Here is a 16,401-nt window from a genome sequence, read left to right on the forward strand (position 1 = left end):
TGACCTAATTAGAGATAAATTTTAGCTTATACATTACCTTGTTTTCACTTTTTAGTTTATATATTAAAATGTTAATCTAGAAATGTGACAATCATCAGCAAACGATTTGCAATGATCACTTAGTGACAGATCAATGTTTAACTTCTTGGTAATATATCTAACTAATTTGAATCAAATCTGCACCAACGTATTTTCTTCTATTGTCTAACTGTTTACATGCATATGTGATTTTCTAATATTTGTAGGTAGGCACATTCATGTATAGCGTGAATAAGTATTTCCTTTCAAAATACTTGCATTACGGATATTTTTTTTAAATCTACATATTTAATTTACTTCTTCTGGGTTTATTCTTATGAGAATCAAAACATATTGAATGAATCATTAGTAATTGAGAGTTATGTTTCCTATTATACCTGAACTATCTTTCATTAGAGTAAGATGAGAAAAAATATTAAACCGATTGGATCAATGATACTTATAGAAATTCTTTAATGTAAATATGGTTAAAGTGATTCGATATATGTAATACTTTAACTAAAAAAATATTATTTACCTCATGATCATTTACAAGGAATGAGAAACTTTTGATTATGTTCTGAACGTTATTTGTATTGTATATTTTCAGCATATATGTTGACGAAATAGGTTTGCTTAGCTTTTAGACGCAAACACCAATGGCCAAGGAAAGTATTAATGAAGAAGCACGAATACATTATGGACAATCATTAGAATATTTTTGAAGTTGAATTGGATGCAAATTAAACTACCAATAACCTCAATATGTATTCATTCAACAAAAGAAAGGAATAATAAAAAAAACAAATAAACGATTTACCAATTTGACACTGAAATTTTCTCTTCATTTATTTAAACTTTGAACTAATTTGGCAACAATTAATACGAATTTATGAGAAGAAACGCTGTGTATCTACACATTCTCCAGGTATACATCTATAGTTACATTGTTTGGAAATGACCATCGCAAATGAGGGACATCTTTCTTTCATCTTTGTTTGAAATCACCAAGAAAAGAAGAATTAAACTTTTAATGTGAGATTTATAGAAAATGGGAAATGTTTAATTAATATTTATCCTAAATGTATTGTTGGGAAAGGGACTTTCCTTAACTAATACCTTTGTAAACATTGTAGTCATAAATTTTGATGATTGTCCAGAAAATATACATGCAAGTTATTTTTAAATGTTGTATGGTATTTTTGTTTATTTCCTTAAGTCAATTATAGATTACCAGATGAATTAATTGAGTTGGCCGATCCAATACCAAAACCGCGAATGTGCTAACTCTGATTTTGAGTTATAACCATTTTAATATTCAACTTACCACGACAAATCAGTATATAGACTTAGGCACATGTTTTAGGAATTGACGACAACTTCTAATATACTCATATTTCACAAATGGGACTTTGGTATTGGAATCTGTGTGCCCCAAGTAACATGAAACTGCACTTAGGTGAAAATAACAAAATTTGCACATTCGCGGTTTTGGCATTGGATCGACGATATTGAAGCCCTTATGACAATATAGGATTATCTCGATACAGTGGATTCGACTATCGCGATTATGGATGTATCACGGTTTATAACTTTATACCAAATTGCAATTATTATGCTCTAAATTCGAAATATTGCCATCGTGAGATGTAGACTACTCGATATGAAATAACATGTATGATAAATTTAGTTTGAGTTTCCACTGTCCTAGTAGATGTTTGTTTAATCCAAAAGCACCTGATCATCACTCACCATTACATAGTACCTCTTTGTCTTCGCTTGAAATACATATGAATATCATTTGATATACCCCTTATGCACATATATAATGAATATTCATTTTGTAATATACATTCAGTTTTTACTTAAAGAATTTAATTTTTACGTTTCATAAAAAAAAATAATAGATTCTGAAAATCCTTAGCAATGATTATCTTTCCTTACACATTATTTGTCTCAGTTACGGAGTTCTTACATAGAATGAAATTTGACAAATACGGTATTATTTCTGAACAAAGAGCATAAGAAAACTTGAAGTCAATGAAATTCTTATAAATGGTGAGAAGGATTATTGTTGTACGTGGAATGCAAAAAACTAACAAATATCCTTGAGGGGTGGTGGGGTGGGGGGGCTTGAGCCCGATAGCCCCCTAAATACGCCACTGGCTGTGACTGTTTCAGTGGAAAGAAGTGTAGTTGCTCCGTTATGAAGGCTCCAATTTAAAACAATGCTTCATAAATAATCAGTGACGCAACTCGGTAGTGCAACTCAGTGACTACTCTGAAAGGGGATTTATTGTTCAAGTGACACACACACGCTAGACGAAGACCTATATCAAAAAAGTGACAAGCGATAAAGCATAGAAGACACAGCGAAAGAAATGAAATCTTTAAGTTTTACGTCCCACGGTTATGCCGGTGAGGCTAAAGGAGACGGTGATAATGATAGATGAATGAAAATGGTGGGATGAAGAAAGTGGGAGGAAACGGGAGAACCCCGAGAAAACCCACGAGCACGGTCTTTGTCCACCACAAAGTTCACTTGGCGGGGGCTGGGATCGAACCCGGGACCCCAAGCACCAGAGGTGAACGCTCTACCACTGAGCCACCGCGCCCCCCGACACAGCGAAAGAGAAAATAAAGCCTTCTTTTTGAAAAGATAGCCTCGTTGCACTTCCGGTTTTTGTACTTCCGGACACAGGAAGTAGCCTTTCAGAAATAAATGGCGAGATAGCTAAAAAATTAAGAGAGAGACAGAGAGAAAGGGGGAGAGAAGGTACATAACTGTAACAAGAGCCAACTGCTGTAACACGCTTTCAGTGTTACTACTCCTCACATATTTGACATACTGCAAACAACAAATGTTTCCGTTACTTTAAACAATATATGTATATTAATACAAATACTAATAAAGACAATACAGAGGATTACGCGAAATATATGTATGGGATATAAATAACAAATGTTAAATTCACTGTTATCCGTTAATATGTTAACGGATCAACTTCATTAACGAAAGTGGCCGAGATAATAGCTATGGATAACTATTGCGAGACACAAGATTCAAAAATTCACTGATAGGTACGGGGTATAAGATATAGACAAGCACTGCTAACGTTATCGTTATCCGTTAAGTTTTTAACGGACAAAGCCCATTAAGAGACAATGCCTAACAGACACGAACTCGGTCGAGATAATTGTTCTAACTATCTGTTGCCAAAAAATAAATAAATAAATAAATAAATAAAAATAAAAAATAAAATAAAATAAATAAATAAATCGCTTACATATATGAATATAGGCTATATATAATCACCTTTAAAGCAGCCGTTATCTGTTAATATGTTATCGGATTCACTTCACTAATAAATTCAGCGGTGATAATCACTCTAGCTGTCTATTGCGAAAAAAAGAGAATTCAAACATATATTCATATATGAGGTGTTTCAAAACAACACCGACAACGTTTGGGAGGTGATTCCTGACTCCAAGATAAGTATAAAAAAAAAAAAAAAAAAGTATACACCAACCGGGGTGCACAAATGCTTCCTTTTGGAGTTGTATTCTGCCGAAAACAGATATATATATATAAATAAATTTCAAAGGTCTATAGCTCCAAAACTATGGAACCTACCGTAGTCGGGTCAAGATTTCACTTAGGAAGTAATATGTACGCTATCCAAAAATACAGGTTTAAGAATCCTAAAGTACTCAAGCAACAATTTTTATAGAGGCAGTTGGACTATAATTTGAAATAGTCACAAACTACCTCTATAAAAATTGTTGCGGAAGTACCTCAGGATCCTGAAACATGGATTTCTGAATAGGGCACATACTAGTTCGTAAGTGAAGTCTTGACCCGACTAAGGTGGGTACCATTGTTTTGGAGCTATGAACCTTTAAAGTTAATTTTTCTCGTTTTCAGCAGCCTATAACACCGAAAGGAAGCATTTTTGCACCAAGGTAGGCCTATACTTTCTCTCTCTCTCTGTATATATATATATATATATATATATATATATATATATATATATATATATATATATATATATATATATATATATATATATATATAGCTTATATGTAGTTTATAGGATGTAGGGTATCGAATGCTACCGTTAAAGTCTCCATTATTCGTTAATACGTCAACGGATTGGGTTCATTAAGGATCTTGCCTGAGATAATCACTCTATCTGCTGCAAATAAACAGAATTAAAAAAATTACTTACTTGCATGCAATATGGACTATAGCTATCGTTAGAGGTGCCATTACTCGTTAAGTTGTCAAGGATTGACTCCGCTAATGAAAAAGACCGAGGGTATCACTCTAGGTATTTATTGGAACAAGATATAATATATTTTTTTAAATGTCATCCGTTTAGGAGTTATTGTGCAGAGTAACGGACGGACAAGAGGCCGTCCTAACAACACAATTTTATACAGTAAGTCTCACTGTGTGATTCAAATAAATTCGTACTTTAAATAAGTATAACGACTTAAACTGCACGATAGAGTTTGAGTTTTGAGTTTTGAATTGTGTTCGAAAAGTGCTGAGAAAGTACTTTGATGCACACAGAAAACGTGATGTAAAATTATGTACAATGACGAAAATTTCTGCACGTGAGTTCACACACACAAACACACTATGGTTGGCAGTGTGAAAATTGCGGGGACCCTCACTTCATTACTGCCTTCGGGTAACCGGGTGTATCGGGTTCTCGTACCTTTTGCAAGCTGCGGAAAGAGGAAAAAATCAGCTACAAATCTGACATTGCCATGAAAAGCTCAATAATTACGAGATATATTGATTAAAGTTCACGTGTGTAAAACCATGTATCCGGGGTACTAACACGTTGAGAAAGTTATTATCGGGGAATGGAAGTACGTCATGCAACTTCCGCAAACAACACTATGCTATTGGGGAAACATGTAAACACACCAACATACATGTACCACATTGGGGTATAATGTGTAAGTACAGTTTTTTTCTCTGTCATCTTGTGGGGAAACATACGATTCCATCATTTTTGTACATTGCAGTTAAAACGTACACATTGTGGAACTTCCGGTCTATCAATACGTCATGGCAACTGTTGCAAACTTTTCGTATATTTCTGCTAAAATTTTGGTTATGAGTATTTTACGCTTACACTTACAGCCTCATTCTTTATTGGTGTGCAGCAACGCAACACAAAACTTGGGTTTTAGTTTGCGGTAGTCAGCATTGCAATTATTATTGGCTTTCGCTTTGTTTGTGTTTGGTTGCGATATGCAAATTTTGCAAAGGCTGATATGGAATGTTGTCCATGATTCTTCGCTTATCTGTTACATATTGCGTTGTCAACCTATCAAGAAGAAAAACAACTGCAAATATATATAAAAAGAAAATTTAAACATGAAATGCCTTATGCAAAGTTCTGACGCATGATTGGTTCCATACTAAAGAGCTCAAAGAACATGTTTCCTTCAGTAGTCAGCCTTTAATATGACGCTAATCATACGTCAAAACGACTCTATATATAACCCGAAGCGTTTATCATATTGCTTAAATATATTATTACCAAATATTGAAAGAGGGCCTCATTCCGTAATGGTTTGCTTAGGCACAACGAAAAACTTGCTTTTTGGATAGTGATTATCGGCATACCACGTTGCCAATCTAAAATTTTGCCAAAACCTATACTGAATGAACAAGAGAGATTGCGTGTGGCTATTATCTGCAGTTAAAACTAGTAGAGAAAAATTTAAAATTCGGACTCAAATCAACTTGTATCAGAGCCATACGAAATGAAATAACGTGCCAGACCTCACCAGCCATCTTAAGTATGAAATCAACTTGCAGCACGGACCGACGATAGACAAAGTCGTTACATAATATTGTGACCAGTACAGCGTGTAAGGAAAATGCATGTGCTGTTACAAGTACAACTGTTGCAAATAAATAAATAAATAAATAAATAAATAAATAAATAATAATAAACCTTCGATTAAGATTTGGCAGTAAAGGACGACATACCTAGTCGATATCAATAATTCCTTAACCAAGGATCAACCAAAAAGAACAAATTATTAAGGGTATTGAATACCCCCACCATTTTTCTTCTTGAGTCCATTGATTTACATGAGAAGTGTTCTGTTTCCTTTGAAATAAATGGAGTATTCAACGGCTTTATTTTATTGATATTTTTCGTCAGGTCTGTTTATATGTACTAATAGCTGCTTAGAAATCGTTACAAAAATTTTAAACCCAAATTAATTACAAGCTCTTGCTCGGCTAGCTTATGCATCCAGAAACACACATCTCGATCGTCTACTTGGTTTGGCATTGAATCCAACTTATCCACTCCCTCACCTCTCCTTGTCTAAATTGGGCACAGTGGCTCAGTGGTAGAGCGTTCAACTCTATTGCGTGGGGTCCCTGGTTCGACCCCAGTTCGCACAAAGTGAGGCTTCGTAGTGGACAAACACCATGTTCATGGGTTGTCCCATTTCCTCCCACTTTATTCATTCCACGATTTCATTCATTTCTCATCATCACCGTATCCTTTAGCCTAGCCGTCATAACGTAGGACGTAAAGCTGGAAGATTTCATTTTATTTTCCTTGTCTGGGGCAGTGTATGACGTAATATACTCTTTCCATTCAGACGGAACAAACAGGAACTAGGTTTTCAAGTTTCATAGCTCTAAAACCGTCTCTTTCATTCGTTTGTTCTGAAATGCCTTTTTAGAGCCTGAATTTAAAAATGTTACAAAACGTTGCTATAGCTTTACAAACGTTTTTATTTGCATTCTTTCCCTTCTACAAAGACTACAAGCTAAGAAGATGGTCCTTGTGAAATCTATGGAAACTGTCAATCACGACAGTAGATTTCTTGACATTCATAAACATCCAGCAGAGGGTGTAGGATATGATATACAACAATGGGAGGAAACCCCGCCTTATTGTGTGACGTCACATGAATTACCTTTCGTTCAAACACCTAAGTTAAGTTACCATTTTCCTACTGGTATGAAAATAGCTCAATACCAAGTTTCTGTTAAAAGCAGGATAATTGCTTTAGTTGACCATATGGGCATGAAGTGCAGTGAAGCAGGTGCGTGATATGGCGTTAACCTCGCAACAGCACGGAGTTGGAGGAGGAGATATGAGGAAACATGAGATGTAAGACTAAAAAAGGAACTGGGCTCAAAAAGTTTCCTTTGCCGAAAACAACCAAAGGTTAACTGCCCAATGCTGTGAGAAGCCTTTCATGTCTGCCCGAAAGTTGCGAGAGGAAACCAATTTCCCAGGCGATCCTACAATTATCCGACAGATTGACAACCTGTCCGACTGTTATTTAGTTTGATGTCATACAAAGCTGCTATTAAGGAGCGGTTTACAGACGACCACATGCTTGACGTCTGGAATATGGGGCAGGTAAATATTGCACTGGATGGAACGAGATCGTTTTTACAGGTGGAAAATACCTTCCAGTGCAAACATCGGGCCAAGTGTATTTACCGCCCACATGGAAAAAAGTATGCCTCTGAATGCGTTTGCCGTTCAGGTCAAAAAAATACTGTAACAATCCACTGCTGCTGGTGGATATGCAAGACTTCAAATTTCAGTGGAATCTACAAGATTCCTTGTCATCTGAACGTCCACTAGTAGAGATGCTCACGAGACGAGATTTGCGGCTGTCTCGTCTCGAAAATGTGCTGTAAAAGTTATGTCTCGACTCGAAAAATGTATATTTCTCTATTGGAAGAGCCGTGTCTCGACTCGAATTTTGTCAGGAAAATCCTGTCTCGATTCGTCTCGTGCGCATCCCTATCACAAGGATTCGGAAAATCTGGAAGAAACGCTTCCGGAATAAAATCTCATGTAGGTGACGGGATATCATACTTACAACAGGACAATACCTTGATACTTAATACAAATGTGATTCGGACAACGTTGCAGAGGCAACCTGATGTCGAAACAATTGACTGGGTTCCTCGTGGAGCAGATCTGATATCTATTGAAAATGTATAGGCCTGTGTTGCCCGACCATTGCGGGAAACGTGATTAAACAATCCTCCACGAAGATACGACGAGTTATGGGAACGTGTTGAAAATGTGTGGTCAATCTTTTGCACACAACGCTAAATCTCTCGCCTGGCGGATTCAATGCTACAGCGTACGGCAGCTATGATGGAGTCCTAAGGCAACTATACATACTATTAATAAACGCTCGCCCACAACAGGATCAGCCGTCTCGAAGGGTACCTAATTCGACCCACTTATTAGCAAAGTTTTATCAAATACTTTACGCGACACCTGTAAATGTACGTCTCAATGAGTTCTGCACTAAGAAGCAGACTAATTTGTGAGACATTATGGCAGAGTGGTATTACGCTTACTATGTAAACCAATATTAGTTGAAGCAGTGGTTCAAATCTTGCGAAGAATTGCCGTACATTTTTATCACCAAGGAGATTTGCATTACGCCTCCTGCTATGTCCGCCTACATAGCTCCGTCGCATGATACATTGTACGGCCCACCATACGTTTTTACTTAAATAATTCAAAAATAAGTAAACAAATAAACAAGTACCTAGGTATATACGAGTAACAATGGAATATAGTATTTTCACCCGACTGGCGTCGTTGTAAAAATGTTCATCATTGTTTGACACCGGAAGATGAGTTAAATTAAGATTTCAAGATTTTATATCAAAGTTGAAACGTAAATTAAAGAAAAAACATGTAATAGTAGTCTCATATTTGAAAATAATTTTGGCTCTATTTAATTAACTAGCTGCTTTTATATTTAATTCAAACCTGAAGGTCTGGAATGCACAAATTAAGTGTACCTAGAAGAAAATAGTAACAAGAACGGCCAAGTTTCGAGGTCAGGACCACCAGCGTAGGAACCTCCTTCATTAACCTTTTATCTAACAAGCCATGACGTAACCATGACATTTTGTAAGTTATAACTTTTGTAAGTTATATATCCAAGTGACACCATTATGCGTATAAGCAATAACTGTTTTGTTGTTTTCCTCTTGGAAAACGCGACAGATTTACGACGATTTGTTGCATTCTCAGCTAGAGTTTCGAAATAATGTTTTGTCTGAGTATATTGTCTCCTTCATCAGACAGTTCTACCAAATACAACTCAATTCCTACAGCAAAAAAAGAAACCCTTACTGTCTTAGAAAATATTCCTAAAAAGGGGAAATGTCATCATGCGCACTGGATGGCAACAGGTAGGATAGCTCCAAGGAAAGAGATGCCCTATTTAAGTTTCGTAAAACCCCTCTGCAGGTTTTTATATAATTTCACACTTTTTCCTCATTGTGTAAAATGCACACTACTTTAGCTTCAGATGAACAAGAAGTAGTGAAAGAACCTATAGGCTGTGAAGTCTACTCAAATGATGTATCACCTTTTTTGCAACAACTTTAAATTTTCGAACACTAATGAAGGAAAAGATTGAATGAATTTTCAACTTAGATTGAATTATCTAAAATTTTAATCTTAGATAACTGTCATTGCTAGTAGTGTTCCGTATTTGTTTAGACTATTACTCTTTTATAACCGTATCTCACATTTCTGTGACGAGAGCAACATCTAAGCGAGCATTCATTCAACTAAATTCCATTGAAACCTATATTCATAGTACAATAGTGCAGATGAAGTTGGGCTCTTTGACCGTCTTCAGCATGTAAAGCGAAAAGAGCTACCAAAGTGATACTGAAAAAGTAGTTGCCGAATTTCTTTCGGAAAAAAATCACCCGCATAGTTGTTTTTCAGATGGTAATTTATATTTAAGTTGGTTGAAATTCCTCCGTAGTTGTGGGGGCGAGACGCTGAAACAATCCCTACTAAGGGGTGGAGGTAGTCAACGAAAGTCAGAGGGGGAAGGTATATGAACGATATTAGTGTCGAATTAATAGTCTTCGGGGTCGCAAAAATGAATAATGATATAAATGCTGCGTAACTCTAAGTTAGGCCTTAGTTGGCATGACGCTCAGAGTGGGAATGACACTCAAAAATAATCGAAAACATCCTATATTTGTATCGAATGCATAGTTTTCGGGATCACTAACATAAATAATGATATTCCAGATGTGGTATATGTCCAAGATCGGCCGAACTGGTCTGGGGGTCACTAGGGGACTAGGGGAGAACTAGTGAAGATCTAAGGAAATGTCGTTGCTGCAGAGAAGCATTAACCCTGACCGTTCTTTAAAATCATGACTGCTTTGCAAAGATGTAGGCAAGAATTTATTTGAAAGATCGAAAGCTTTTTGAGGGATTTACATTCAGTACGAGGATAAACTACGTTAAAATATCTAACATCATTTCTCAAGGTAGGTAAAATTTAGAGAAAAGTGTCTTAAAACTGTAGATGCACGCCAAAGCACCATATGCGTATATATAACTATTAGGATATATTGTTCAATGATCTTGATCTGAATCGAAACGTATAATTTCAATGAAATTTTCCCTAATAAACACTTTCTAACACAGACGCTGTAACAGTTCATTTGGTGCTAAAAGAAGTTAATATTTCATGGACGTACTTATGTGGTCATAAAATAGGACAACATACACAATTCTTCCGTAAATTTTACAAATTTATGTTGTTGTAAAATAGCTTACATTGTCACACTAAAACAAATAATGTTAATTGAAGTAATGTAAATGTCGTCTTACTATATTATAGTGTGCATCGAAAATGGGAAGATGTCCTTATACATAATAAAAGATTCCAACCCTTTTAGGATTTCCGCTTTTTGAGGTAAATTTTACGCTTTCACTCAAACAGCTACTGCTTCCTTACTGTCTATCGTAGAATCATGGTTCATACCTTCAAGGTAGAGTATACTTTGTAACGGTACCACTCGCTTGTCCGTAGTATACACCAGAACCAGGAAAATCGGGAAAATTGAAAGATTTTTTCGAAAAAATTCGAAACTTGCACCCCTCTGGCCCAGGCCTGGATTCACGTAGGAATCTGACTTTTTAACCCCCCCCAAAAAAAACGCGTTGTTATGTACATACTACGTGTGCAAAATTTCAATCCTGAATCTTGAAAACTAAGGTCGGGAGAAATTTTTGAAAGTCTGAAGATGACTCATATATATATATACAGGGTATTACAGATAAAATGTCCAGTGCTTATAAATCAGAAACGGCTGAGAATAAAAAGATGAAACGAAAACTGAGACAGGAAAATGTTATAGGGCACCTCACATGGTATTGTTATGGTGAACCCCAGTGCCCTCCTTGGAGGGGATCCATGGGCCAACTTCAAATTTTCAAATTGGAACATGTATTGAATTATACCTCATTCGGTAGTCCTTGAAAAACGAAATAACTTTTGTAGGAAACAATTTTTGATTTGGGCATGTGCCCATCATGTTCCCTCAGGTACATGGGAATGTGTCCAGTATGTGCCTTATGTACCTATGAGAAAGAAATCACATGGATGGCAAGTGATAGTCACAGTCTATGTCCGCCTCTAGGCATATGCCTGGCATGTACCTGAGGAACGTGCCTAGTATGTTCTAGGTATGTTCCCCAAAACGTAATGCCGTAAACTTCAATAAACCACAAAATTTCTCCCCTAAAATATGTTAAATCGGATATATGCGTAATGCATTTACATTAAGGTGAGTCTAAACAACACTTTAAACAAGTAAAAAAAATGTACCCCAGGGTGGCGCGAACCATCAATCTTTGGATTACTAGCTGCGTGCTCTTCCGACTTTGTTTTTAAAATTCTTTACTAACAGCTCTATCACATGTACAATGGTCAGTTATAAAAGTAATACAACAACCAGTTGATTAAAAGATCTGTTAAAAAAACTTAAAAGTTTACACAATTGTTATGGAGCTAGGAAAACAAAATAACTTGCAAAGTGTCGTTGTTTATACTGTCCATTCATTTTCTGCAAATGGTACCGTAAATAAGACAAATACACATCGACGTGATATGGTCGATGTGTAGTGAGCACATGAAGAAGCGTATATTCAACGAGCTAGACTACGCTGTTATTTTTTGCGTTAGAAAAATAGTTAAAATCTGGATATATCAGAACATCAGTAGCAATAATATGACATGGAGAAGAATGACAAATCTTACTTATGAGTGTACTAAATTTGTTCCATATATGTTGAATCTCTGTACATTATTATAAGCAATGCTCAAGAGTATTTATATTACTACAGTTGTCACACAGATTACAATACACTGTTCAGAACTGAGCGTTCTTCTCAATAAAAACTAACGCCAGTAAGTAAATGAAGAGGCAGCAACATAAAAACTAATACTTTTCTCCCCAGCAGGGGTGAGTGTGTGTGTGTAAAAAAGGGACACCAAGAAAGCAACGGTAGCTACGTGTATTGTGTTAATATCGCTCTAGCAACTTTGTTTGTATCTTTTGAATTCATATAATCTTGTGTGTTATGAAATACAAATATATTGAACAGTCTCAAAGCAACGTCGAAGAATTATTAAGAAACCAGCGCCTACACAAGGTTTACAACGACCAAATGGTCCATCCACGCCGGATCAGGATTCTACAGTGCAGTTAACAAGGTAGGTAGTGAGTGCATATTTCAATGAAATATTATCCTTGTATTACTTATACAAAATAAGCTTGTAATAGCAAAGCCTCATTTAGAACGTAAGTGTTAAAAGTGTATTTAATTTGAATGAAGCATGACGGACAGAATGAAAGAATTAGTTTTCAAGAGAGGTCAAATTAAGGCCAAACTCACTCGTTTTAAACCTTTTGTAGATAGCTTTACAGAAGATTAGAATATTACGCAGTTAGTGTTACGTTACGAGAAAATAAAACAGTGCTATGATGAATTTGATGCAATACAATCCGAAATAGAAATGTTACAGGGTTCATCAGAAATTGATCAGGAAACGCAAGAAAGAGGGCAATTCGAGAGTACTTATTTTGATTTAGCAGCTAAGGCGCAAATGTTCATAAATCAACACAGCTCCATTGCAAAGAAAAATGAAAACAATGAAGCAAGCAATTCTAATCCATCAGTTAGGTTGCCGGTGATAAACCTTCCGACCTTTTCTGGAAGCTACGATGAGTGGTTGTCGTTCTATGACACGTTTCAGGCATTAATACATAACAATAGCACATTGCTGTCAGTCCAAAGGTTTCATTATTTGCGTTCTTCTCTACGTGGGGAGGAGCTTGAAGTAATACAAGCCTTGGAAATTTCTTCTGAAAACTATGACGTAACATGGACTTTACTCAAAGAACGTTTTGAAAACAAAAAATATATTGTTAACAAACACGTCAAAGCTTTATTTGAAATGCCAATGGTGGAACGTGAGTCGGCTGTTTCGCTTAAATCTCTTTTAGACAACACGGTAAAACATTTGAGGGCTTTAAAATCATTAGGTCAACCGACAGAAAGCTGGGATGCATTATTTATTTATTTGATTGCGACCAAACTAGACAATACCACACAGAAGAGAAGGACTGGGAGAAAACACAATCAACGAATGAATTACCGAGCATGTCACAGCTGACACAATTTTTACAACAGCGTTGCCAAATTTTAGACGCAGTTGATAATAAGCGTAGACCTAAAGATACACCCTCAGTTCCAAGTAACAAATATCAACAAACAAATAAGGCAGGCAAAAAGAGTTCTTACTCAACGACAGTACACGTAACGTGTTCCGACAACAATGCATGTCCCATAAGGCTCACACAAATTATTTCAATGCCAATCATTGTTGAAAAAATCTGTAGGAGATAGAATTAAAGAAGTTAAACGTCTTTCTTTGTGTATAAATTGTCTCAAACGAGCGAATAAGGCAAATGAGTGCTTATCAGGTAATTGTAAAATATGCAATAAAAAGCATAACACATTACTGCACTACTCGCGTTGTCCATCGCCTACTAGAGCGAATGAACCACAAGATGAAAGGGAAATAGGTCAAGGTCAAAACACGCTCGCTGCAACCACATCACTCGAGAAGGAATGTGAAGGTAAGAATATTCGTTCTACAAACAGTGTACCGCAGAATCTTAGGACACCACCAAGCGTTATGCTATCCACAGCTGTAGTATATGTTAAAGATAAACAGGGTAATTTTCAAATGTGTCGAACACTTCTCGATTGTGCTTCTCAGTCCAATTTCCTAACAAACAGACTGGTTCAATTATTGGGACTAACAAAGAGTAATAGCGTTGTACACATAAATGGTATAGGTAATGCTAATACAAGGTCATGCCATAGCGCTCAGGCTACAATTAAGTCAAGACATAACAATTATTCAGCCACATCAGACTTCATCATATTGCCGCAAATATCACAAGACTTGCCTATGGTTCGTGTAGACACGTCATCGTGGGAAATACCTTCCAACATTGAATTAACAGATCCTAGCTTCAACATACCACTGCGTATTGACATGTTGTTGGGGGCGGAAGTATTCTTTGATGTACTTTGTGAAGGGCAAATAAAACTCAAGACAGAGTATCCAACCTTGCACAAAACATTGTTTGGCTGGATTGTAGCTGGAAAAATAGACAATCAACCACATATTTCGACAAATGTGTGTCACCTCTCCACAACAGAAAAAGTACACGAGCAATTACAAAAATTCTGGAAGATAGAAGAATGTTCAACAAAACATCCATTAAGTCAAGAGCAGGCAGAATGTGAAAGACACTTCAAAGAAACACACCGGAGAGACGAGACTGGGAGATTCATCGTCAGACTTCCCTTTAAAGAAAATGTGGGGAATCTTGGTAAATCCAAGGAGATTGCAACGAGAAGACTTTATTCAATGGAAAAAAGGCTTATGAAGGATACTGAGAAAAAAGGGCATATATAGCGTTCATAAAAGAGTACGAAGATTTGGGCCATATGGAAGAAATAACTAGAGCAGAGAGCGATACAATGATGCCAAACTACTATCTTCCCCATCATTGCGTAATGAAGGAGAACAGTATTACTACCAAACTCAGGGTTGTATTTGATGCATCGTGCAAAACAACTTCTGTACTTTCATTAAATGACACGATGAGAGTCGGGCCTACAATCCAAGAAGAATTATTTCCCATAACAGCAAGATTCAGGCAACATCAATACGTCATGACAGCTGATATAGAGAAGATGTATCGCAACATTAGGGTACATGATTCAGATGCAAACTACCAGAAAATACTGTGGAGAGAAAACCCTCAAGAAGCAATAAAAATATATCGACTCAAAACTGTAACATATGGTACTGCAGCAGCTCCTTTCCTAGCCACTAGATGTCTTTAGCAACTAGCCATAGAAGAGAAGAAGAATTTCCCTAAGGCAGCAGAAGTTGTAATGAGGGATTTCTATATTGATGATCTTCAAACAGGAACAAACACGAAGAAGGAACTACATGAATTACAAGGTCAACTCACAACTCTTCTGCAAAGCGGTGGGTTTTGTTTGAGAAAATGGTGTAGCAACGACACTTCACTGCTTTCAAAAATACCCAGTGAACTTCAAGAATCAAATTTCACCATTCAACCAAATGATGATTGCATCACAAGAAGTTTAGGATTGTTGTGGAATCCCATTAAAGACACCTTTTCTTTCTCTGTCAAACCAAGAAACAACCCTCAACAAATCACGAAGAGGACTATTCTTGCTACAGTAGCGAGCATATTTGATCCCTTAGGATTAATAGGACCAGTTATTCTTAAGGCAAAAATATTTCTGCAACGTTTGTGGGAATTAAAATTGAATTGAGATGAAGAAGTTCCAGCCCCATTGCATTCAGAGTGGGAAACTTTTGAGGAGCAACTTCAAGAGTTGCAATCACTACATGTTCAGTGGAAGGTTATTCAAGAAACACAATCGCAGGTAGAAATTCATGGATTTTGCGACGGATCTCAGAATGGATATGAAGCTTGTATATATGTAACATCTAGTACAAAAAATGTAAAATTCACAGTGAACTTACTATGTTCAAAATCTCGAGTAGCACCTTTGAAGAAGACAACTATTCCTCGCCTAGAACTTTGTGCAGCTTTGTTACTTGCACAGCTAACTCAGAAAGTAATACAAGCGTTACATTGCAAGATCGATAAGGTTGTTTTATGGTCAGATTCCACCATTGTATTAGCATGGATAAGAGGACCTTGTTCTCAATGGAAGACGTATGTTGCAAATCGTGTAGCGGAAATTCAACAATTGACTTGTAACTATGAATGGAGACACATCAGAACAGAGGAGAATCCAGCAGATTATATATCGAGAGGATTAACACCGTCAGAGATTCTTGATAATGAATTATGGTGGCATGGGCCTTCCTGGCTATCTGAGAAATTAGACTCACAGACGAGGGAAGATGTTTGTGACCTAAACGATGTTCCCGAGCGAC

The 16,401-nt window shown here is 36.5% G+C and overlaps 2 protein-coding genes and 1 long non-coding RNA gene across 4 annotated transcripts in view; all 3 read left to right on the forward strand.

Moving 5' to 3' along the window:
* LOC145681529 (uncharacterized) overlaps window positions 1-1,205 on the forward strand; it is a 74,191-nt gene extending 72,986 nt beyond the window's left edge. For both annotated transcript variants that reach the window (XR_014130801.1, XR_014130800.1), the window contains exon 3: window positions 629-1,205. This is a non-coding gene — a long non-coding RNA (uncharacterized LOC145681529). The remainder of the gene's footprint in view (window positions 1-628) is intronic.
* Window positions 1,206-14,079: 12,874 nt separating this feature from the next.
* On the forward strand, window positions 14,080-14,871 carry LOC145681982 (uncharacterized). Its single transcript, XM_081753582.1, has one exon. The coding sequence runs from the start codon at window positions 14,080-14,082 to the stop codon at window positions 14,869-14,871; it is 792 nt and encodes a 263-aa protein (XP_081609708.1).
* A 32-nt stretch (window positions 14,872-14,903) lies between these two features.
* Window positions 14,904-15,305, forward strand: LOC145681983 (uncharacterized). The gene has a single exon (XM_081753583.1). It carries the CDS (start codon window positions 14,904-14,906, stop codon window positions 15,303-15,305), a length of 402 nt encoding a protein of 133 aa, XP_081609709.1.
* Window positions 15,306-16,401: the final 1,096 nt, after the last annotated feature.

Source organism: Thermobia domestica, chromosome 3 (assembly GCF_964235325.1).
Source record: "Thermobia domestica chromosome 3, izTheDome1.hap1.1, whole genome shotgun sequence".
In the NCBI taxonomy this organism is placed as follows: domain Eukaryota; kingdom Metazoa; phylum Arthropoda; class Insecta; order Zygentoma; family Lepismatidae; genus Thermobia; species Thermobia domestica.